This window comes from Heteronotia binoei, chromosome 3, assembly GCF_032191835.1.
Source record: "Heteronotia binoei isolate CCM8104 ecotype False Entrance Well chromosome 3, APGP_CSIRO_Hbin_v1, whole genome shotgun sequence".
Lineage (NCBI taxonomy): Eukaryota > Metazoa > Chordata > Lepidosauria > Squamata > Gekkonidae > Heteronotia > Heteronotia binoei.
The window spans coordinates 75,684,617-75,711,097 of NC_083225.1; the positions used below are offsets into that span (position 1 = coordinate 75,684,617).

The window sequence follows — 26,481 nt, forward strand, 5'->3', positions numbered from 1 at the left end:
CTCTTTCTAGTTTTCTATAAACATAATACAGAAACCAGAATTTTAAGAAGGCAAAACAATACCACAAAATTTTTCTGACTGTATCAGTCATCTCTTAGTCCCACAGAAAGTTATAGCATTTAGATATATTTAACTGGGCTGGAAAGTAGTCAGTATCCAACATGGTGCTGTCTTTATAATTTTTCTGTTTGCTTACTAGAAGGGTTGCCAAATTCCCAGCTTGCTTTTAAAAAGAGAATGGTAGGAGGCAGCTGAAGGTTTGGGACAGGGAAACTCTTTCTGTATAATAATCATAATCTACTACATCAGGACATGCAAGTTATATTAAAAGAATATTAGGTGTATAAAATGTGACAGCAACGTATTTAAACTTGTAACATGCAATGTATGGTAAAATCGAACTTACCGCTTGAGTTCTGTAAAAACCAGTCCTTTTCTAGTGACTGGCTGAATACCACAGTGTTTCTTATCTATTATACATGATCATACAGTTTTGGTTCCTTGCCCTTTATTTTCTAATCACTGTCTTTTCCTTCTGTCTTTGCAGTAATTGAGTGCTAAACTGCCTTTTTATTTCTATGCAAGGTCAAGTTACACAACATCCAGCACTACGTGGTTCATGCTGGGATAAAGAGGAAGGGAAACATACTAAAACAATAATGGCTATGGTCTGAGGCCTACAACTGGTAATCATGACCTAGCTAGGAAAAAGCTGTTTCCTGGGAGATAAAATGTGAAGAAAATAGGCCTGTTTTGTCTTCTACCTGCTGATAGAAGAGGGAAAGACTTTTGATTGTATATGCTTGAGAATTCTGAAAGGCTTTTATCCTGGTAGAGTTTATGCAAGTATTTATGTTGATCAAAGCCAATATCTTTAGACCTTTAGACTTAAGTTACTAGTAATGCTGTCCAATAGTTTAAGTAAGTGGTATAACCAAATATTTTCAGTGTAGAACAATGAAAATAAAGTATTGTATATTTCTTGCTATACAGCTGCCTTTCCCCACACAATCAACAAAGTATTCTAATTAACAGTCTATAAACACTGAGATGTACTGACAAATTACAAGGAAATTATTGTCTGTTTTCGATCAGCATTCCACTGGATAGCATCTAGCAGACATGTGAGATGAACCAAGGAAAAGCAATTTGCTTTATCTATTTATACAAATGGTCTTCCTTATTCCTAAGATTTATAGTCATTTATTTATTTAGCTAATTAAAAATTTAAAACCACAAGAGGCTCTCAAAGCAATCTATAAAACCCCTCCTTTTGAAGATTACTGTCAGGATCAGAAAACATGGCTAGAAGAAATTCCAAAATAATATTTTGAAGAATGTGGGCATAATTTTCAGTCTTAGCAATAGAGATTTTTCATATGCATTGATTTGTGTAATAAAAATAAATAATTCAGGTTAATAAAAATTAAATATTGTTGTTCAAAAGTTGGAACAGTGAATAAAATCAGTATACTTTAATTCAGGTTAAATCTTGTATTAGGTTGGATGCATCTGGTGGGGATATTTCTGTTTGATTCTTCATTTTTTTGCCCTGGTTTGTTGATTGCTGCCTCATTGGTATTTTAGAATAACACAGGAAAAATCCCCTAGATTATTCGGGAAAAGGTTTAATGCATTTGTTATGTTCTCTCTCTCTCTCTCTCTCTCTCTCAATAAGCCTTTAGTTTTATTGAGAATGAAATCACACAGAAGTTATTGAAGGAATTATCCCCCAAGTATTCTCATTAGCTAAATCCTCTAATCTACATATATTTTGGTAGATTTCTCTGTTAATATCTATTTAAGCAATGGTCTTCAACCCTTCCAAGCCTGGTAATCACTGAGCTGTAAGCATGTGACAGGAAGTCATAAGACATCAAAGTCACGTCACCTCACTGTGGCAGGATAAGGAGGAGCTATAGTTCTAACCTCACCAATGCCAAGGCTAGAACTGTCCACAGCAGATAGAGACAGAACAGGAAACACACACTAACACCAGGAATTCTACTAGAGAGAGAATCAAGCCAAGGTCCAGGAATCCTCCCCATCACTGAGTGAACTCACATTGCCATTTTGCTGCTCCTCTTAGTTTGCATGCAAAGACCAGCAGTGTGTGTGGAAAGAGTGTCCCTCTAAAGGAATACTTTTTTGGAGAGGGGCGTAATTTCAACCATGTCAGCAACTTTATTTCAACAGATTAAAATACAACTGTATGTACTGAACGTCAAACCAAAAGAATACAATGGTCATAATATGACATGTAGGCATGACATCAGTGAGCATAATACTGACTTAATTCTGTATGGACTGTGAACAATAAGTTTAAAACCTTGCTTAATTCTTCAATACTCTATCCTTCAAGGTATAAACCTCAGGAAGATTACCCAATTAAATAAAGGTTTGATTGCACAGAAAAACTAAGTGAGTAAATCAGCTGATTAGTGAACTGATTAGTGAGTAAATCGGTTAACCTTAAACCTCTAAGGTAAACATTAGCTATGAATGGAAGCTATAATTTCAATTTCATTCTGACTTTCGATAATGGCGCTCCAATTAAGAAAAATATTCATTCTGGTCTATACATTCACAGGAGTCTGATGCATATTGAGTTTGTGAAGACAGGATGCATCATTTCAGATTAGAGGGGAGGAGAATAGCAGGGGAAGGTCTCTCAAGGCTCAAAGGACTATTTTATGATATAATACACTGAAAAACAAATACTGAGATGAGGTCATGGGATGGCAAAATAATTCTATTAATCAGATTCTAAGAATTGCTGTGTTCACTTTTAACAATTTTATCTTAAAGGTTTTTTGACTATCTAATAAACTTTATTCTTACATTGAGACAAGACCCCAGTTTACTTAAGAGCCTTTGATATGATTGTTTTGTTGTTTTATACCTAGTAATATCAGTGGTATTATTTTCAGTAGAACACAAAAAGATAACTCTTTTTTAGTAAAGATATGTGTGCATACAACAGCAGCCATTCATTGTATAGTGGATACAGCTGTTCCAATGGCAAAATGACAACTCTAAGATACAAGATGGGATCATCAGTCCCCATCCTAGTATTTCTTGTGATAGGGCAAATGCCCCACAATGAGTGGTTCTTACTCTTCTGGAGCTCTATACAATGGATTTTTGCTACATGCTTACTCAAAGCTAGTTCAAACATGATCTAGAACAGAGGCGTTGAATTCATTTGTTATGAGGGCCAGATCTGACATAAATGAGATATTTTTGGACCAGGCAATGTGTGTCATAAAATGTAACGCCAAGTAGTGGAGTTACAAACTTTATAAAAGACACAAACACAAAGATTAGCAGTCTTGCAATATTCTGTTTATTTAACAGTCTCTGATAACTGACAACTCTTGCTCTGAATGATTGCATCAAAAGCTGGAGACAATGTCTGTGCTGTAGCAATCTTTAATATGCTGTTCAGGTGTACATCTGTAAGTTGCAGACCTACTGATTTATTGATATTCATTACAGAAATCTAATTGTCTAATCTTTCCCTATGCTGGTTTTCTGGGAACTGTTATTCCCAGCTTTTTTTTGTTTAAATCTCCTTATAATATGCTTATGCATACATATGTCTTTTATCTTTCTGTGCAAAGAAAGTATTAAGAGTTTTAATAAAGATGTGTGTAATATTTGTTCATGTCTTGCGGCTCTCAAACATCTGGCATTTATTCTATATGGCTCTTATGTTAAGCAAGTTTGGCCAACCCTGGTAACATCTGGATTTCTGCAATATTCTCCAGGTAGGGCTGCCCTTGAAGACTATAAGAAAGCTACAGTTGGAACAGAATGCTGTGGTCAGAGGGCTGACTGAAGTGGGTCATAGGGACTATATCACTCCAGTTTTGTTCCCTTTACATCAGCTTTCAGTTTCATTCCAGATTCAATTCAAGGTTATTTGTACTGATATTTAAAGCCCTGTATAACCTGGAACCAACATACCTTAAGGACCACTTTTTCTCATATGAGCCTACCTCAGGCCTATAGCCACACTGGGGCCCACAGAATCCAGGCTCTACCACTTACCACCAACTTCTGTCTCCCAGATCCTAGTACAAAACTCTTCATTACTATACCACACTATTTTTGTGTGATAGCTGCTGTTGAACAGTAGTGAGCAGCTGGGTTTAGATAAGCCATGTAAGTTGGGTGGTAGTACCAGTGTTGTTGCTGGGTCTAGCCCTGATACGCCCTTCCTCAAAGGCCAAAGCAGCTTTGGAAAGCCTGGGGTCCTGTCCCTGCCCTTTACTAACAGAAACCAATACTTAAAGGCTGGCAATAGTGCTGCGGTTGCCAAGCAACAACCACAGAGGGCATTCATTTATTAAAGATACAGGAGCTGCTTCTAATTATTGAAGGGGTTACCCTTCAATTAGGGTGTTTTTTTTTTTAGATTTTTCTGCAAAAGTGGGACTTTTCTCAGGTTGTAGTAACACCTGTCTTGTATGATCATGGCCCCAGTCTCTGGATTTAAATATTCACATATTTCAGAATATTGACAATTAGATACATTAGTACAGTTAGACTATTAGTACTGAAAATTTTCACAACAAAAAAAATTAATTTGATGAAAACATATATTTATGTAGTTTCTCTATTTTTTATTAAGCAAGTTTATTTTGCAGTTCTAATTTCACAAGACATTCTTTTTAAGTCCTGCTCACAAAGACCATAATGATTTGTCTTAATATATGTACAGGATACCACTTGTATACAAGTGTGTGTGAAATATTTAGTCAGCAGTACATTATGGGAATGGTACATTATGAGGATGGAAAGACAAAGCGGGGCTCACCTATTTCTTGTGCATCTGTTTGGGGGCACACAGCACAATCATAAAAATATATTCCTGGGAGTAAGCAACACTGAATAGATCCAAATAGAATTCTTAGTATATCTGCTTAGGATTGCTTTCACAGAGTTTTAAAGTTTCTTTTAGTCCTACTGCCCTTTGGATTTCTCATATAAATGAACCCCAATGCCTGGTTATAAACCTGGCACTCTCTGCATATTATAGTAATGAATGCAGCAGCCTCTCTATTATAAGTCATATATGACAGTTCTCCAAAAACCTCAGTCTCCCCACCTTCTTTACAGGGAAAAAATAGCTTAATGCCAAAATATGTGAAATTGGACATTTGGATGGAATGCCAACATCACTGGTGACTGTGAGGCTGCAAGGAATGGAAGTGCCATGCAGAATTGGACCAAAGTAAATTGCCAAGAGACTCAACTTTAATAATGTAGTCAGCAGTTTACATTAAAGTTTGTTTAAATCATTTTAGGTACGGTAATTAAGATTAGTTTAGGACAAACCACTGTGGCAGTCTTCTGTACTTTATTGCATCACAAATGGACTCTGAATTAAAAGACATTTTAATAGTATTTTTGTTGCTGAGAACTGGAAGGAACTCATTAGGCCATGAAGGAAAGCCATGAGGCCAATAATAAGCTGATGCAAAACTGCAGTCAAGACAGGTATGTGTATCTGAAGGTATGATCTGACCTTTTCCACAAGTTTTTTAGAAAAATTTTTGTCTAAACTTTATTTTTGGAGTTTAACTAGAAAACTGTTTGTTTCATTGTCAATTACAAATTGCCCATTCAAATCAATTGAGAACCTTCTGTTCTTAGAGGTGATTCTAATAAACTTTGTAGTTTCACCCTTGTAGAAAGCAAAACTATGACTAGAATGTGACATCACTACTTGCTATTTAAATGCCCATTTAATCAAAGGGATGCTTGTATTTCTCATGGACTTGCTTCATTTGCAAAATTAACCCACAGAGAACCCATTACGCAGCCAACAACTTCTCTAATCAATGTAGTAGATAAGCCATGCAGTTTATATGCACCAACTCTATGGATGTACATAAAATATGAATAATCACAAGCAAGTTAGAAAGAAAATTTCATGTACAGTGTTTTTAATGTTTGTATCCTGTATTGCCTCGGACTCAACTACTGCTGCCTTCTACCTTGGATTGAATTTATGGCTCTGCATGACTGTAATTTTGGCATACAAAAGGTCCCAGCTTCAATCTCTGGCAACTCCAGTTAAAAGGATCAGGTAAGCAGTTGATGTGAAAGACCTCAGCTTAAGACCCTGCCCACCTGAGTAGACAATATTGACTTTGATAGATCAGTGGTCTGATTCAGTATAAGCATTTCCATGTGAAATTTGCACCCTAGAACTTTGCTATTTTCCTACAATGGGGATTCAAGTCTCTACTTACCCTCAGGGGTTGTTTTGTAGAAAAATAGGTGGTAGAGCTCATTAGCATAACTTATTAGCATATACAATACAATGCAGGTGGTGGAGCTCTTTAGCATAACTTATTAGCATATGCCGCACCACCCCAGCCAAAAGCAACCCGATACAAGAAAGGAGAGCCCAAGGCGAGTGAGGCCTGCTTGGTTTGGCTAGAGATCCAGCCAGCCCAAACAGGCCTCGCTCACCTGGGGCTCTTCTGGGCTGCCCCCCCAAGCCAAAAGGTCAGCAAGCCACCTGCCACCCAAAATCACATAAGAAGTGGAGAAAGGGCAGTGCAGGCTTCTCCAGGGGTTAATGAGGGCTGCTAGGGGTGTGGCAAAGCTCCTGGTGGCTGGCTGGCTTCTGCTCTCCTAGTCCAGGGATTGTTATGCAGCTGCACCTACTATTCAATGGACAAGGTAGCTGGGGAGAAAGAGGGGGAACCCTCAGAAAGGTCCAAGTGCTGCGCTCCTGTGAGCTCCTGCTGAATCTGAGGCCTGCTTACCCTTACATACATTATTAGTGCCACTAGTGCTGAAATAAATTCAAAAAATCAATAGTAATCACAAGTTGTGCTGTTTTCTAACATTATGATCCCTTTATGGAACACAGCCAAAACCACAGAGAATTTAGCTGCCTTCACATGTGATCTTAGGAATAAAGGAATTAATTTATTTAAGTCACCTATACCCCTCCTTTCACCCCAATGGAGACCCAAAATGGCTTATACCATTCTACTCACCTCCATTTTATCCTCACAACAATTCTGTGAAGTAAGTTAGGCTGAGAGAGTGTGACTAGCACAGGGTCACCCACCGAGCTTCCACAGCACAAGCTGGGATCTGAAGCTGGGTCTCCTAGATACTAGTTTGACACTATGGACTTCACACTGCCTCTCACCTTCCATTTTCCCAGACACCCAGTATGTAAAGACTGACATTTTCTTCTTGTTATCTATGTTCTCTTATTCATGTTTTCTCTTGTAGAAAAAAAGTATTATGTCAAATAATAATTATGTAGGGTTTTAATAGTGGTATTAAGGAAACAAAATAAGTTGGGCAGAACTCTGTTCCCATATACTTCTAGTCCTCCCGTTGTATGGAGCTAAATATTAACAGGGACAGCTATTTTCATGTGGGGTTCTTCAAAACAAACAACGCCTACATTAAATATGAGGTAGCCCATTTGTGCAAAATCTCATCACTTCCTGTACTGGTTTCTTCTGTATCACTTGGAAGTACTGTTTCTTTCTGAATCCTGACCTGATTAACATAAGAACACAAGAGAAGCCATGTTGGATCAGGCCAATGGCCCAACCAGTCCAACACTCTGTGTCACACAGTGGCCAATATGTGTGTGTGTGTGTATACACACACACACACATATTCACTGTGGCTAATAGCCACTGATGGACCTCAGCTCCATATTTTTATCCAATCCCTTCTTAAAGCTGGCTATGCTTGTAGCTGCCACCATCTCCTGTGGTAGTGAATTCCACATGTTAATCACCCTTTGGGTGAAGAAGTACTTCCTTTTATCTATTTTAACCTGACTGCTCAGCAATTTAATTGAATGCCCACGAGTTCTTGTATTGTGAGAAAGGGAGAAAAGTACTTCTTTCTCTACTTTCTCCATCCCTGATTAACTTTTGATCACCAGTATATTTCAGGCTGTTGCAGAAGAATGAATTCCACCATAATTTCAATTCAGCAGCATCAACTTTCTATAAATTTTGATTCAAAGTTCTCACCTGTCATTAAATTAGAATGTTAGTTTCAATTTAAAACAGATCGTTATGAATTCTTGTACTATTTATATACTTCTTGAAATTAACAGAGGAATCCTAGAAAGAGTTACTCCTTTTAAATCCACTTAAATTAATAAACTGAGAAGAATGTAATGCTGACTAGGATAGCACTGTAAATTGCCAGAGAAATACTATCAAAATAAGTAATTATGTATAGAAAAAAATTAGTACACTTATCCTTTTAAGTGTCAGATTGTGTAATTTTGAGATATTTTGAAAGACTTGGTTGAACCTGAGATTACAAGAAGAATCGCACATAAGCAGAATACAGTGCAAAGATCTCTTAACATCTTAAAATGGTAACTTTTTAAAAAAATAAAAAGCCAACTCATTCTGGACAGATGCTAGATAACTACCTACGTCATAGAATGACAACCCAACAAACGGTCTGCCCTTCAGCTTTTGCTTTCTCAGGAATCACTTTCACTAGAACACAGTGAAGCGAGAGCTGAAAATACTCTTCAAGAATCAGAAAAAGAACTCTACTTCAGAATCACGGCTATTGTGGGCAAATGCATGCAACCCCACAATACTCTTTGTTAGGAAGGCCATGGTGGCTCTAGGGAGTGGTCAAGATTCCTAGGGAGGGAATATACTACTTTTTTGTGCATCCATTGAAGCTTGTCAGACAGTCAAATTTTAACTGTCTATAAATGTACATGTCCCTATAAGGTTGCATGCTTGATTAAAAACTTCCAATGAAGTATGCTTAACAGTACACTCTTACTGTTATAATTCCCCATCCCACACAACAAAGCCAGAGGCTATTTCTTCACATTTCTCTTTCAAAAAATAATAATTAGCTGGAATGCTCATGTTTTGAAATGCAAACCCTTAGGTGTGGTTTTCAGAGTGGCTGAAATATAATTTTGAGAATATACAAATTTTGAGCATCACCAACTTGGAATATTATTGTGTTCACTGTTTATAGCTGAAGACAAATCACAGCTGATGAAAAATTGATATATTAAATTAGGGAAATTAAAATATTCATGGTGGGAGCTGGTCTAATTCAGAGAGCAGTCATTCAGTGATTCATTACTGGTTCTACAGATTAATTATTGAAGAAATGCAGGTTTTGTCTTAATACAACTCTCACAATTCCCATGCCCCTAGTTATTTGGAAATAAAACCATATCTTTTGATCAAAGTTGTGTAGGAATCCCTGCAAAAAATAATCAGGGATCCATCACATTATTTCTTCATTTTTTTCTTATAGGCAGATTTATATTTTTTATACAAGAAATTCTGCCTCTTTGCTGTTTCATTCTTTAAAGTCATAGGAAAGGCAGAGAGCAGGCAAAGAGCAACTGCAGCTGTAAATTGTAATTTAACAAAGGCTGGGAGAAAGTGCCATTTTTACATAGCTTGACACTGTTCCTTTAAAAAGACCAGCCACAAAAGGATGTAATTCTAAACTGCCTATTTTAATACAGCAGGCACAATCAATCCTTTTCAATGCAAATTTTCCCAATACATACAAGAATCAAACAGCTAAAACGGATTAGGCTATTGTTAAATTCCTAGTAAGACTACAAAGCTTTGATTCTATTACATCCTAATAAGACAAAGAACCCCAGGATGACAAATGCATCCTTTGTCTTTTTACTTACCAACCGAGGATGAGGGCATGTATGTTCTATCTCCTCCATGGTTTCTGATGGAAGCTCATTAGAAAGGGATTTTGGGATACCTGTTTCTGACTCAGCATTAGTAGCGAGCACTGGCATGGCCAGTGAATGCTTCTTGCAGTGATACCCTCTTTTTCTGTTCTCTTCCCAGTCAGATAATGTTTTCCTTTCTCATGTAATCCTCTCCCCCGCCTTCTCTTCTTTTCCTTCCCTAGAGAAATTAAAGGTTTTTCTTTCAAGGAGAAGCCAAGAGGCAAGGCCTCAGTTTATCACTATAACAACCAGCTAGCAACAGAGCAGTTGTTACAGGATACAGTAGTCTGATTTGCATGATGGCTTCTGGTTGGTTACTGTCATCATAGTACCACTTTAACTGAGCTATGTGTTATATACTGAGAGGCGGGATGATATGAATGCCACCAGAACATACTGTTTCTCTTATTTGGTACTGTACAGTTTTGTGCCCAGACACATTTATAACATATTTTATATTCTACAACATTTACTGATCTCATAAAAAGATTGATATTTATCACTTTGAAGCTAGAATTAACCTATAAACTATATTATTATATTTTCCATGGAACATTGTACACAATCGCTCTTGAATAAAAGATGTACACATACTGCCCACATGTATCTTATTTTTAGATATTTAAAACTATATAAAGAAACTTCAGGGACTTCATACCTTCCAATTTTTAACACCAATCAGCATAGAAGTTACCACAGATTACTGAAATAAATGCTCAGTTATTCCTACTCTTGGCTAAACTAAAGGAAACCAAATTATTGCAAGGGACATTTATTTCAAAAGCAGTAATTTGTTTATAAATTAGAGGCTGGTGCTATTTAATTGGTTTATAAATTATCTGGAACTGTAGTGAACCAAGGTGAGCAAGTTTGCAGATGACACAAAATTATTCAGGGTGGTGAAAACCATGGCTGACTATGAAGAGATCTAGGAAGATCTCCACAAATTGGTGAATGGCCAGCAATGTGGCAAATCACAGAATCACAGCGTTGGAAGGAGTCCTCCAGGATCATCTAGTCCAACCCCCTGCACATTGCAAGAATTTTACAAATTCCTCTCTCTCACATACACACACACATCCCCAGTGACTCCTGCTCCTTGCCCAGAAGATAGCAAAAACCTCCAGCATCCCTTGCCAAAGTTGTCCTGGAGAAAAATTCCTGACTGACCCCAAAGTGTCAATCAGCATTGTCTTATCGGCATAAGAAAGGGCCATGAGAACTAAGCACTGATGCAACCCTTCCTGCCTTACCTCTCATGATCTGCCTAATTCACAGAATCAGTATTGCTATCGGATGGCCATCTAGCCTGTTTATAAACCTCCAAGGTTCAGTTAAGTTCAATGCAGGTGTTTAAGGTGAACAAAAATTCCTGACTTTAAGTACATGCTGACTTTAAGTACATGCTAATAGGGTCTGAACTTGCTGAGACTAAGATGGAAAAGAGGCCTTGAGATCATAGAGGATATGGGTGTAAAATGCCATCAAATTGCAGCTGATTTATAGCATGCCAATGAGGGGCAAGTGAGAAGCCAAGGTGGTTTGACATTACCTTCCTCTGCAGAGTTTTCCTTGGTGGTTTTCCTTCCAAGTACTGTTTAGCTTCTGAGATCTGACAAGATCAGGCATTACCAGGGGTGCCAAACTTGCTTAACATAAGAGCCACAAAGAAAAAAGTCAGATGTCTGAGAGCTGCAAGACATGAACATCAAAGGTTTGAAAGTAGGAAGGAAGGAAGGCTAATAGATGGGGAGGGGAAAATAAAGCAACTTTAAATGTATTCTTCAAGTTGGCCAACAAGGCAGTAGGGGCTTCAAGAGTCACACAATATGTGTGAAAGAGCCACATGTGGCACCTGAGCCGTAGTTTGGCTACCCTTGGGCTATACCATGCCTCCTCCCCTTCCCATTGTAAAGGACAGCTCAATGAAATTGTCAACCAAGTATGCTGCAGTGGTGAAAAAGGCACTCTGTCCAGGAGATTATTAAGAAAAGAGCTGAAAATAAAACAGCCAATGTTATAATGCCTCCATATAGATCTACCATATGGCCTCTTTTGGAATACTGTGTGTAGCTCTGATTACATATCAAAATGGACATGGCAGAGTCCAAAAAAGTACAGAAGAGGGCAACCAAGATGATTAAGGGATTGGACCATCTTTCCTAGGTAAAAGGCTGAAGAATCTGGAACTTTTCATTTTAGGAAAGAGATGACTGGCAGGGGGATACATAATAGAGCCTTTTAAAATGATGCAAGGGGTACAGACAGTGAACAGAGATATTTTCCCTCTCTCTTTACCAGCATACTAAAACTTGGGGGCATCCAGTTGATGAGCAATAGATTCAAGATGGATGAAAGGAAATACTTCTTTACTCAATGAAATATTAAAATGCTGAATTTGCTGCCAGAGAATCCAATGATGGGATTATCTGGCAGCAAAAGGGATTAGATTTGTAGAGGATGGCTACTAGCCATGGCAACTAAAGGGAATGTCCACATTCAGAGGCACTAAATCTCTGAATCCCAATGCCAGGAGGAAGCAACAAGGGAAAACCTTGGCCTCTATGCTGTCCAGAGTAACTAGTTGGTCACTGTGTGAGACAGGATGCTTGATTAAACGGGCCATTGTTCTGATCCAGAAGTGCTCTTCTTATGTTCTTATCAATAACTTACTCTGCTCAGAACAAAGTTTGAGTCCAGTGGCACCTTCAAGATCAACCAAGTTTAGTTCTGGGTATAAGCTTTTGTGCGTAGGCACACTTCTTCAGATTTCCTCAAGCCTTGCTTATATAGGTGGGAACGTTTAGTTGCCAGGAAGAGCTAGTTAGAGTTAAGATGCATAAGTAACTGGGTGATAAGTATAGCTGAGATCGAATTAAAACAATTGGTACAGCTGTCAGAACTCAATGAACTTCAAACGGATCCCATACTCAGTTGCAAAGCTAGGATTTTATTGAAGAGAACTAGGTGCTGGAAAAGGCAAGATAACAGTAATGGCGAGAGCCAGCATCAGCTTGATTTTATACACGTAAAGCAAACATCTCACAAAGCCACAATTCACATTGTAGGGCGCAGCTGTCTTCTCACCATCACTATCAGTAGAGAGGATGCCTCCCTACTTCGAAGGCCATGCTGTTCGGCTTCAAAGGGTCCCAGTGTGAGAATGTGCAGAGACAAGACATAATTCATTCTACAGCCCCAAATATTTTGGATACCAGTGGGGCAAGGTTAATTACTATTCAGGCACTCTGGGTTTAGACAGAGGTTACAACATGGAGTCAGTTTGGTTCAGTTATAATATAACTCTAAGACACAGTAAAACTACCATACAGCATTGGTCACATTATAGGGGACCAGCAGCAAAGATACAAGTTCTGACATACTGCCCCCCCTAAGCGCCCCCTCCCGCGGGGTCGGCTTTGGGCTTGTGTGGGTACAGTAGGTGAAACTTTTTTAGCAGTTGCGGAGCCACTACGTTCTGAGATTCGACCCACTCGTCACAGCTCGGGGGGAAGTGTTTCCACCTGATCAAATAATACAGTTTCCCCCGTTTGACTCTGGAGTCCAGGATCTCCTGGACTTCATGGTGACTCTGACCCCTCACTGTCGTCGGAGGGGGCGGTGGGGCCCTGGGATGGAAGGACGTAGCACCAGGGTCTTTCCGAAGCAAGCTGCAATGAAAAACAGGATGGATCTTACTTAGAGATTTGGGTAGTTCGAGTTCTACCGTTACTTTATTTATCACCCTTTTGATTTTGAAAGGTCCGAGGAACTTCAGTGCCAGTTTGCGACAGGACTGAGGAAGGGGGAGGTTTTTTGTTGACAGGAAAACTGTATCCCCCACCTTTAGGTCCCACTCCGGAGAGTGTTTTTTGTCAAATTGTTTTTTGTATGCTTTTTTCGCTTCCTCCAGGTTTTCCTGAATTCCCTTCCAGCCTTCACGAAGTCCCTCCCACCATTGTTGGCACGATGTCGGTTGGGATGGGTTAGCTGGGAGGGCGAGCGTGGGGAACGGCTTGCCCTCGTAACCATTGATGATTTGGAAAGGGGAGGTTTTGGTTGAGCTATGGAGGCTATTGTTGTAGCCGTATTCTGCAAAGGGGAGGAGGTCTACCCAGTTGGACTGTTGGAAATTAATGAAGCAGCGGAGGTATTGCTCTAGAAGGCCATTAACCCTCTCCGTCTGTCCGTCCGACTGGGGGTGGTAGGCAGAACTCAATCCTTGCTCAATACCAGCCAGTTTGCAGAACTCCCGCCAGAAGTTGGCAACGAACTGTGTTCCGCGGTCACTAATGACCTTGTCTGGGAATGAGTGTAGGCGTACAATGTGAGTGAAAAAGAGCTGGGCAAGTTTCTTGGCGGTAGGTAATTGTTTGCAAGGAATGAAGTGAGCCTGCTTTGAAAAGGTATCGACTACGACCAAGATGACTGTCTTGCCCTGCGAAGGCGGGAGCTCTACAATAAAGTCCATGGAGACTACCGACCAAGGTCGGGTTGCTGTAGGGAGGGGGACTAGGTGGCCCGGAGGTTTGCCCCCCCTCCGTTTTGCCATGAGGCACGTGGGACATGATAGTACAAATTCCGAAACATCTTTTTTCATTTTCGGCCACCAAAATTGGCGGGTGAGCAAGTTGAGCGTTTTAACATAGCCAAAGTGGCCGGCCAAGCGGCTTGAGTGGCAGCGGTCCAAAACCTCTTTTCTGAGGGGATCGGGCACATAGATTTTTTCATTATGTAAATAGAGCCCGTTCTCGGCTTTGACCAAGTTGGGGGGGCGGTCAGCTTCTTGTTTGTACTCCGAGAGGAATCGAGCAAGCAATTCTAAGTCCGGAGGGTCAGTCTGTTTGCCGGAGCGGGTGGTGACTCCCCCCGCGATGGCTGAGGGGGAAATTAGTGAGTCTACCACCTCCTCTCTAAGACTGTCGTGTTGGGGCAGGCGGGAAAGGGCGTCCGCTAAAAAGTTCTTTGAGCCTGGGATGTGTTTCAGCACAAAATCAAACTTAGCGAAGAAGCCTGCCCACCGGATCTGTTTTGCAGTCATTTTGCGACGCCCAGTGAGGGCTTCCAGGTTTTTGTGATCGGTCCAAATTTCGAAGGGGACTCTTGCTCCTTCAAGCCAGGAGCGCCAGGTCTTTAGGGCAAACATGACTGCAAACGCTTCCTTGTCCCAGACTGACCAATTTCTCTGTTCATTGGAAAATTTCCTGGAAATATAGGCACATGGTCGGAGCGCCCCATTTTCCCCCCTCTGCATCAATATGGCTCCCACAGCGGCGTCGGAGGCGTCGCATTGGACCACGAAGGGCTTTAGTTCGTCAGGGTGTGCCAGCACGGGTTCGGAGGTGAAGAGGCGTTTTAGCTCAGTGAAAGCTTTTTGGCACTCCGGCGTCCACGTTAGGCGTGCGCCGGGTTTTTTAGCCTCGTCACCTTTTCCCTTGGTTTTGAGGAGTTCTGTAAGGGGGAGCATGACCGTGGCGAACCCCTTTATGAAGTCGCGGTAAAAGTTAGCGAACCCGATAAAACTTTGTAATTGCTTGCGGGTTCGAGGGGGTTCCCAGTCTAACACCGCTTGGACCTTTGCGGGGTCCATGGACAATCCCTCCCCCGACACCCGGAAGCCCAAATAATCAAGCTCGGTCTTGTGGAATTCACATTTCGACAGTTTGGCATACAGTTTGTGTTTACAAAGGGTGCTTAACACTTTTCTGACCAAAGGCACATGAGACTTTAGATCTTGTGAATAGATAATGATGTCATCAAGGTACACCACCACCCCCTTGAACAGGAAGTCCCGCAGCACTTCATTGATAAAGTTCATAAAAACGCCCGGGGCTCCCTGTAGCCCAAACGGCATGACAAGGTATTCAAATTGTCCCAGTGGGGTGTTGAAGGCGGTTTTCCATTCGTCCCCCTCTTTGATGCGAACGCGAAAGTACGCGTCCCGGAGGTCGAGTTTGGTAAATATTTTCCCCCTTGCTACAGTGTTTAACAAGTCCTTTATCAACGGGATCGGGTAGGCGTTGGACATGGAAATCCCGTTTATCGCACGAAAATCTGTGCAAAGTCTAAGCGACCCGTCCTTTTTCTTTCGGAATAGAACGGGGGCGGCATGGGGGGCTGTGGCCGGTCGAATAAAACCACGCTTTAGATTTTTGTCCAAAAACTTTCGGAGTTCCGCCTTCTCCGCCCAACCCATGGAGTACAGTTTCGCTTTGGGAAGCTGCTGCCCGGGGATTAACTCAATGGCGCAGTCTGTAGGGCGGTGGGGCGGTAGCTCATCCGCTTCCTTCTCGCTAAATGCCAGTTTTAAGTCTCGGTACTCCTTGGGGATGGAGGCGACTTCCTCAAGTGTGAGGCACGCCCGCATGTTTTGGGGGGGAGCGTGCGGCCCCCATTCGGGGCGCCAGTGGTGATGCTCGCACCTCCAATCTGGGAACCGGACGATCTGTTCCTCCCACCTTATGTCGGGTTGGTGGCGGGCGAGCCAGGCTGAGCCAACTACCACGTCGAAAGAGCAGGAGGGGGCAATTACGAAAGTCTCAATTCCCCAATGCTCCTCGGTCCCTACCGGGACCGCCTGAGTTTCTAAAACACATGGCTCCCCCCTCATGGGCCCCCCGTCCATTTGCTGGAACTGCATCGGTTGTGGCAGGGGCGAAGTGGCTAATCCCAGCGCCTCAACTAGGCGGGGGGTGATCAAGTCCCTGTTACACCCTGAGTCGATTAGTGCTCGGGCGTGCATGAATCTCTTTAGGTTCGGGTTTAGGAGGGTAACGGCCATAAAAAGTAAACCCCCAGTTGCTCTCACCGTGAGGAGTGCCGGCTGTTGCTGGACCTGCTTTGCGGCACCCATTAAAGCAGGTCGCTGTCGTTTCCCGCCGACTCGGTGTCGTCCGACTCCTCGGTCGATTCTTCGACTGCCGCCAGGCTGGTGGTAAAATCCTCGTCAGTCGCCAAGGAAGTGGCGACGGAGCCCCGACTGGGCTCCTTCGATCGGCTGCTCTTCTTCTTCTTCGGGCCCGGGGTGGTTGGCCGCGCCGTGGGTGGTGTGGATCCCGCTTTCCCAGGGCAGTTAGCAGCAAGATGATTTGGGTCCCCGCATTGGAAGCATTTGCGGGCGGGAGACGGGGTGGAGGTCGTCGGGGCCTTCTTCCCTTCCGATTTAGTTGGGGTGTGTTTGGCTCCCTTCCTCGCTAGTTGCTGTCTCCTCATCCCCACGTGTTGGAGGTTGGTTTCCACCTCCCCGGCCAGTTGGATCCAGCCGACCAGCGTATCGGGCCTCCCCTGACTGTAACAGCGGTCGAGGATGCTTGGATTCAGCCCGTTGATGAACGCGGTGTATTTCATGACCTCGTTCCATCCCCTTGCTGCCGCGCAGTACCCCAGGAATTCGGTGGCGTACTCGCGGGTGGAGCGGTTGCCCTGTTCGATGCGTTGGAGGGCAGCGACCGCCTTCTCTTCCCGTAAAGGATCTCCATACTGGCGGAGCATCGCGTGCAGGAACCCTGCCACGGTAGCTAATTCGGGCTTTCTTCCCATGAAAAGCCCCACGTACCACTTGCGGGCCGCCCCTCTCAGTCGAGACGCGATGTGGTACACTCGGCTGGCCTCGGTAGGGTAGTCGGCACCCCAGTGGGTGAAGAACGTGTCGCACTGAATAGTAAAGTACTCCACGTCCTCCGGGTTCCCATCGAACGTAATCTTCAACTCTCTTCCCCGGCCCTCGGCCCCACCAGGCGCTCGCGGCACCCCCGGCGGCGGCGCGGGGCCCGGCAGGGCCGGCGGGATCGGGACGGCCGGTGCAGGCGGCGCCGGGGCGGCCGGGGCCCCTGGTGCAGGTGGCGCCGGTGGTGCCGGGGCGGCTGGAGCCGGCGGAGCCGGAGGTGCCGGGGCTGCTGGGCCCACTGGGGCCGGCGGCGCCGGGGCAGCCGGAGCTTGCGGGGCGGGGGCCGGCGGGGCGACGGGCGGTTGCCCCAGTGGCAGCACTCCATACGGTATCCCCAGGACCGCGGTTTGCAAAGTGCGGAGCTGGTCGTGGATAGCGCCCAGGTTCTGCTGCATCTCCTCGGCCATCGTCACGCGGGAGCGGTGCACATCGCCGTGGATCTCCCGCACCCAGTCGAATAATTCGTTGCGGAGGGTCCGGATCGGGTCTTCCCCCCCTCGGGGCTCCGTACCCTCCGCCTGGCCCTCGTCGTCGTCTCCTGCCCCTCCTTCGCCCAACATGCTTCGGTACCGCTGTTCCGCGGCGTCGATTGCTGCCGTGGACTTCCGTGGGCTCCAGGTTCGCGGGGCCGGGAAAGCGGCGTCGACCGAGAAGGGCGCTGGAACCTTAATTTTGCGTCGGACCCCCGTCACGTTTGGGTCGAGTGGCGGGTCCTCCGATGGGGTGGTGGGCTCTCCGTCGTCTGGTACTTTTGCCGCCATCGGGCCAAGCCTCCAGTACAGATAAGCCACGAACAATGGGATTACTGTTATAATGTCAGAACTCAATGAACTTCAAACGGATCCCATACTCAGTTGCAAAGCTAGGATTTTATTGAAGAGAACTAGGTGCTGGAAAAGGCAAGATAACAGTAATGGCGAGAGCCAGCATCAGCTTGATTTTATACACGTAAAGCAAACATCTCACAAAGCCACAATTCACATTGTAGGGCGCAGCTGTCTTCTCACCATCACTATCAGTAGAGAGGATGCCTCCCTACTTCGAAGGCCATGCTGTTCGGCTTCAAAGGGTCCCAGTGTGAGAATGTGCAGAGACAAGACATAATTCATTCTACAGCCCCAAATATTTTGGATACCAGTGGGGCAAGGTTAATTACTATTCAGGCACTCTGGGTTTAGACAGAGGTTACAACATGGAGTCAGTTTGGTTCAGTTATAATATAACTCTAAGACACAGTAAAACTACCATACAGCATTGGTCACATTATAGGGGACCAGCAGCAAAGATACAAGTTCTGACAACAGCCTGTGAATGGTAGCAAATTGGCATACAAGAATTAACAACAGATGTGAGAATTAAGTTTGAGTCCAGCAGCACCTTTAAGACCAACAAAGTTTAATTCTGGATATAAGTGAGAACTGAGTGACATAGCATGTGTAGAACCCGATATCTCTGTTATGACCTGGGGGTTCTATTGTCCTTAATGTTGTAATAAACTGTAATTCAGCAATCTCCTGTTCTAGTCTGTTTCTGACATTCCTTTGCAATAAAACAGTTACAGTACTTTGAGGTCTCCCATTGAGTGCCCTAGGTGGTTGAAATGTTCTAAAGGTTTCTAAATTTTGTGATGCTTGATGTCAGATTTGTGTCCATTTATCCTTTGGCATAGGGTCTGACCTGTCTGCCCTATGTACTGAAGGGCACTGTTGGCATTTAATGGCATATACAGTGTTAGAAAAGGCACAAGTGAATGACACTGAAATAGCATAGTTGATGTTGTTATGTCCAGTGATTGTCTGGGTGTATGTGGCTTGCTCCCCCAATACTTTTGAAAGAAAATTGTCACTGTCCAGTAGTTTGTAAGTTGCTGATGAACCTTTTTGAATTGAGAGCTGTATGTGACCACTAATGATGTTCTGTTGTTGTCTCTTTGGGGCCTGTCTTGCAACAGGTTTTCTCTGGGTACCGTTCTGGCTTTGCTAATCTGTTTCTTGACTTCATCAGGGAGATACTTTAATTTCAAAAAGGTTTGTTGTAGATCCCTCAGGTGAAAATCTCTGCAGGACTGGAGAAGATACAGCTGTAGCATAGAGCCGGCAGCAGAGATTTGTAAACGCATGTGTTGATCCATGAATGAATTCAATGTACTGTGGCTCCAGTAAAAGCAGCATTGAGAGAAGACTGACGAAGGGTTACTCCTATGAAACCGTAAATAATCCAGAAAATACAGTCTTTGTTCTAAGAGAAGTTGTACAGAACGACACCCCCAACTCCATCCGAGGTTTGGACTGCAAAAAGCAGCAGAAGGCAACACCTCTAAGACCTTGACAAGGAAAGCAGACTGGGAGAGCGATGAGAGGGTGTGTGTTCTAATGTTTTGCTGCATGTATTGTTTTATATTGCATTAAATGCTTATTTACACACTTTATGTGTGAGAGTAATAATTCAACCAGTGCAGTTTTGAATTTTGCCATTGTAGCATAGAGCCTGGCTGTATACAATGGTTTGTATGTTTAGGATGGTAGCTGGAGGCACACAGATATGTTTGTTGGTCAGTAGGTTTCCAGTATAAGGTGGTGTCTAAGCGTTCATTGTGTATTTTTACAACAGCATCCAGAAAATATACTTCTTGCATAGGTTGGTTCATTGTTAGGTTGATGGTGGAGTGAAAGACACTGAATGCCTGGTAGAATATGTCCAGGGCTTCTTTACTATGTAACCAGACAATCATAGAGTTGGAAGGGACCTCCAGGGTTATCTAGTCCAATCTCCTGCACAATGCAAGAAACTCACAAACACCTCCCCCTAAATTCACAGGATCTTCATTGCTGTCAGATGGCCATCTAGCCTCTGTTTAAAAACCTCCAAGGAAGGAGAGACCACCTCCCAAGGAAGCCTGTTCCAATGAGGAACCGCTCTAACAGTCAGGAAGTTCTTCCTAATGTTGAGCCAGAAACTCTTTTGATTTAATTTCAACCCATTAGTTCTGGTCCTACCTTCTGGGTCCACAGAAAACAATTCCACACCCTCCTCTATATGACAGACCTTCAAGTTCTTGAAGATGGTGATCATATCACCTCTCAGCTGTCTCCTTTCCAGGCTAAACATTCCCAGCTCCTTCAACCTTTCTTCATAGGACTTGGTCTCAAAACCCCTCACCATCTGCATCGCCCTCCTCTGGACCCGTTCCAGCTTGTCTAGATCCTTAAAATGTGGTGCCCAAAAGTGAACACAATATTCCAGGTGAGGTCTTACCAGAGCAAAGTAAAGTGATACCATCACGTCACGTGATCTGGACACTATACTTCTGTTGATACAGCCCAAAATTGTATTTGCCTTTTTAGCCACTACATCACACTGTTGACTCATGTTCAGCGTATGGTCCACTAAGACCCCTAGATCCTTTTCACACATACTACTGCTAAGACAAGTCTCCCCATCTGATAACTATGCATTGGATTTTTCCTACCTAAATGCAGAACTTTACATTTATCCCTGTTAAAATTCATTTTAGTGGGTTTAGCCCAGTTTTCCAGCCTGTCAAGACAATAAAAATGTCATCAGTATATCACAGGTATAAGAGAGGTATGAGTGGGTAGGAATTTAGGAACATTGACTACAAGTTGGTCATAAAGATGTGGGGCCATGCAGGTGCCCATAACTGTACCACTGATCTGAAAGAACAAAATGATAGTTTGGTGACAAAGTCAGCCATGGTGTTGTTGGAAATCAAGTTTCTTATTGCTTGTAATACATCTTTGTGTGGGATGTTAGTATACAGAGATTCCACATCCGTAGCGGCTAAAACAGTATTCTCTGGAAGGCTGTTCAAAGACTGCATTTATTGCAAAAAGTCTGTTATGTAGTGCACATAACTATAAGTGTTGATGGCATAGAATCTTTGATCAGAGTCCATATATCCAGATGCCCCCATGGTAACAGTGCCTATGGCTGAGACAATGGGGTATCCTGGGTTGCCGGGTTTGTATATTTTGAATAGAAGATGAAAGGTACCTGGTTGAGGTTCCTGTTGTGTGTCTGAAAGGATTTGTTCCTGAATGTGCAGGGCTAATTCCTTTATAACAGGGGTGGCCAACGGTAGCTCTCCAGATTTTTTTGCCTACAACTCTCATCAGCCCCAGCCATTGGCCATGCTGGCTGGGGCTGATGGGAGTTGTAGGTAAAAAACATCTGGAGAGCTACCGTTGGCCACCCCTGCTTTATAATCTTTAGTTCTTTTTTGTATTATTGTGTGGGATTTGAGTCTAGTTGTTCGTAAAAAGCAATATTTGAGAGTTGTCTTTGAGCCTCCTGGATGTAGTTTAATCTATTCATGATGACAATGGCTCCACCTTTGTCTGCCTCTTTTATTATAGCTGGATTGTTCCTGAGACTGTCTATGGCTCTCCTTTCAGCATGGTTGAGATCCTCTTGTATGCAGTGGTGTTTGTTAATCACATTGGTTTGAACTACACAGCGAAAATATTCAATGTAGAGCAGGAGTATCAAACATGTGGCCCAGGGGCCAAATCAGGCCCCTAAGCAACTTGCTGTTGTCTGCTTCCTTCTCCCTCTCTCTTTGCTTCCTTCTGCATAATAGCTTGCTTTGCAAGGCTTACTCAGTTGCACAGGAGCTACAGAGCAAAACTTATTTTCTCCACTGACTGAGGCTTTTCCCTTGGGGACAGCTTGCTTTGCCAGGCTCTCTCAATCACATAGCAGAGTTACTGAGCCAAGCCTCTCTTCCACCTATTGGCTGAGGTTCCTCTCCCTCCTGGTTCCTGGGGAAGGAAGGAAAGATCCAGAGCTTCCTTTGCCCACTTTCCTGGATTCCATGGAAGAGATACAAAGAAAGCACCTTTAAGACCAATGAGTGCTGATGTTTTAAGCATTGCCTTAAGTTTTTAAACAAATCTTTAATTATGTTTGTCTTTTATAAAATTTGTATCTCTGCTACCTGACATTATATTTTATGACACACATGGCCTGGCCTGGCCAGGTTTCATTCATGTCAGATCTGGTCCTCATAACAAACGAGTTTGACATCCCTGGGTTACAGAGTTTTTTGTTGCTTCACCAACTCCAATTAAGAGTCACGGATGGCTTCTTTTCATGCAAACATTTTTTCAAGCAGGTTAATTCCTTGTAGAAATGTACAATTCAGAGAGCTTCTCCTTGATCGGCTTCTGTTTGTAGTTCAGGATACTGATCAGATGTTTGAGTAGCTTCTTAGAGAAAGCACACACAGAATTAAATGTTGTTGGTCTTAAAGGTGTCAATGGACAAAGTTTGTTCTATAGCTTCTGACCAGCACAGCTTCCCACCTAAATTACTCTTTTCAGGCTGATTCAAAGTAATGTTTTCATATGTTGAAATAAATGTGTGACTTTTCCTGTGAATGAGGGCATGTTAACCTGCTCTCATTAATATTGCAACACAACATCCTAATTCAATTTTATGTTCAAAGGCATTAAAGATCTGGTGAGTCAGAAAGTCAATACAAGTCCAAGTACTCCAAAAATCAGTTTGAAATGTTAAACTAATACTCTGGGGCTTCAAGGACAGTATCATTGTGTGCTTAGGTAGAACAGTAACTTATGGCTGAGGGAAAATGCTACTCTTCCACCCTGCCTGCACTGCCCCCATTTGGCAGCTCCTGGTTTCCACACCCCAGCTGGCTCCAGCTCCCTTCACTCTTGCCAGTTAAGCTGCTTTCAGCTCCACCTTCAGATACACATATCCACTTTGACTGTGCAGTTTTGCATCTGATAAATTTTTGCCTCATGGCTTTGTTCATGGCCTAATTCTTCCAGTTCTCAACAACAAAAATCTTATTAAAATGCCTTTTAATTCAAAGGACAATACTTGTGACTCTGTAGATATGAAGTTTGAACTCTGATCTGGGAGTGTATTCTAGGCGAGAGTGGTACATGACAAATATGCACTGTGTACCGTGAGTACCCAGCTTGCTGGGAGCAAAGTGTAGATGACTGGGGAAGGCGATGGCAAACCACCCCGTAAAAGTCTGTCATGAAAATGTCCTGATGTGCCATCAACCCATGGGTTGGAAATGACCTGGTGCTTGCGCAGGGGACTTTTACCAACCATGTCAACTGAAATGTACTTTGGTCTTTCTCTTATTTCCTTAAGTTTTTGACATTTTCTTCTACTAGCTGCTCCATTGTTATTTACCTTTGTGTAAATTCCAAGATGTGCAGTACCCAAAAAGGTACACATTTCAATGTATATGGATAGCCTTCTAGACTTTCCTTTTGATAATCCTTTATTTCCACCTTATATTACACAAGTAACCGGGCTAATATTATTAAATAAATACTAATCTGACACTTTTCAGAACATGCAATGCTAAAAGATCTATGTAATAATCCTTTTGCAGCAGCAAAGCACAAAAACCATGAACTTTTACTTAAGGCCCCTACAGAAAAAGTATGAGCCGCAGAGCCATCTAATGCTAATATGTGCACTTTATCAGAGTAACATAAATGTCCCAGCAATGATTATGCAGACACAGTGCTAATAGCATCAGTTATTTGTGCTAGGATATTCTCTTCTTTCATTTAGGATACATATACCCTGCTTCCCGCCCCCCCCATGAGAACCCAAAGTGCGTTTTATTCTTTTTTATATATATATTATCCTTTTTTATAATTTGGGTTTTATCATTTTATCCTAACATCAAACCTGTTCGGTGTATGGGCATGTAAAGTACTGGGGAACTATGGGAAAAATTCAAGGAACTAATGAAGAACACTGGAAAAAAATTCAGCATGGAAAAATCACCATCAGTCCTGAACTGGATCTTTTCTCTGCTCATCAGGGCTTTTTTTGTAGCAGGAACTCCTTTGCATATTAGGCCACATACCCCTGATGTAGCCAATCCTCCTGGAGCTTACAGTATGCCCTGTATGAAAAGTCCTGTAAGCTCTTGGAGGATTGGGTACATCAGGGGAATGTGGCCTAATATGCATATGAGTTCCTGCTACAAAAAAGCTCTGCTCCTCATTGAGGCTGCATTCTTATGTAAATTTACTTCAGAGTAAGTCTCATTTCTGTAGCAAATGTTTCTGTAGTCTCATTTCTGTAGCAAATGTCACAGGTTTGCACTGTCTGTGGCCTTTAAGGATTGTTCGCATTCAAGGGCTATCCAGGCAATACTTTTCATACAGTCATTGTTCAGTTGTCAGCTACGATTTTCTATTGGATCTTGCTGCTTCTGCTGCACAACCCCAAATATAACATTTTTGTCATTACAGGAAGATTACATGGCAGGTGCAGAATGGCTGTTAAGAAGGTGCTATCCACTTCATTTGAATTGCCCCTGGACTGAGGTGAGATGTAGGACTCTGTGGTCTTTGCAGCAGCCAGACATCCAAGGTCCACTGGTATGCTGCCCCACCTCTCTTCCAGGAAAAACAGTAGGACAAGAGGAAGACCTAGCTGCAGATACTAGCCACAGAATGAGCCACTACAGGGAGCATGCTTATCCCTCCCTACCAAAAATAGGTCAGCTCTAACTCTCAGTTGTCCTAAGGGACTGAAATGAGGTGAATTACAATCTGGCCTCTGTGCCAGCTAGAAGTTCAGTAGTCACTGTTATTTCTGTAAATAATTTTAATCTATTGAAAGCTACTACGGAGACCATCTGATTGAAAAATGGGTTAAATATCATTAAAATAAATACATTATATTGCTTTAATAATTACAACCACCGTGTAAAATGTTATTATTTCCATATCTGAGGGGATATTATTCCCATTTTGCAACTCTCCCTCCTTCAGTAATCTCAGCTGTGTGTTTTCTTTGCCCAGAAGATCTCTCTTCTAATGAAATGAAAGTAAAATGTTATATGTCATTATGTGGGGATGGGTATTATGTTGCTGGTACTGCAGTGAAAGGACAGAAGGCAGAACAGAAAATAACGTGATCTGTACTTATACATGTTGTTTAGTAACTTATGGAAAAACCAAACATTCCAAAATATCTAAAAATGAACCAATCCTAAACATACTATTAGGAAGCAAGCCCAACTGAACTCATTGGGTCTTTGAATGAACATGTTTGGGATTGTGTTCTGCATCCCATGGGTATAGACAGTTGGACTTATAGGATAGGCATGTCACATACTTCCAAACTGATGTTTTAACCATCCCAAGATACATTTCTTTCCCTCTATACTGACCCGTGCAATCCTAAGCAAAGGTACACCCTTCTAAGCCCATTGACTTCAACAGGCATAGAAGGGTGTAACTTTGTCTAGAAGTGCAATGTTAGATAGTACAAAATGTACTCCTCTTTTCTGATTATGATGTGGCTGTCTATTACTCATGCTGCAGCTACTCCTACTGACAGAGACAGTGGTATTTACAGACCTTCAAGACTATGCAGATATTGTGGACCAACAGTTTACCACAGTAATCCAAACATAAGTGACTGAAAATATCAGAATGCATTAGAAGCACTAATTAGTAATATCTCATGACTGACTCCTTAGAGCTAGACATGGAACCTTCACATCTTGTTGGGCACATTTACGTAATTCATTCTAAATACTTTATAACTAATTCCAAGATAATGGGGAGTGTCATTTTTACTACAATTTTAAAGCATTCCAGTGCAGCTCACTCACTTGCAAAAGTAACTGTTTCTGTGAACTTGCCTACTTCACACAATACTGGACCAACAATGTATGCAGCTTAGTATCAGGCCTCATCTTGGACAGGAGGTCACAGGAGCAGAGCTCCAGAACCTCTAAATTTTATTGTGCTCTTTCTTTCTTCCTCCCTGCCCCCCCCAAAAAACCCCTTTGCTTCTGAGCTGTATTGTTCAAACCCCCTGTGAGAATTTTGCTGAACTCTAGGATCTGACAAACTTTCTAATATTTTTCCCCACCAAAAATGGGAAAATAACCAAAACACATCACGCAGACAGATGGAAATCTTCATCATGCCACTCTGGAGAAAGTAATTTTTTAAAAAGTATGCTGGGAGAAAAGTATTATTAAGACCATTATAATTCAAGAAGCATTTTAGGGTAGATGCTGAGC

General features: G+C 42.6%; 1 protein-coding gene across 2 annotated transcripts in view; it reads right to left on the reverse strand.

Annotated features, from left to right (window-relative positions):
• Positions 1-26,481, reverse strand: part of PCYT1B (phosphate cytidylyltransferase 1B, choline) — a 78,137-nt gene that overhangs the window by 39,400 nt on the left and 12,256 nt on the right. The window contains exon 1 of one of the 2 annotated variants that reach the window (XM_060234090.1): positions 9,701-10,051. The exons of the other annotated variant lie outside the window; for it this stretch is intronic. Within the exon in view, the coding sequence (XP_060090073.1) occupies positions 9,701-9,817 (117 nt within the window). The 5' untranslated portion in view covers positions 9,818-10,051. Of the gene's footprint in view, positions 1-9,700; positions 10,052-26,481 lie in introns of those variants that run through there. 2 annotated transcript variants of the gene reach the window in all.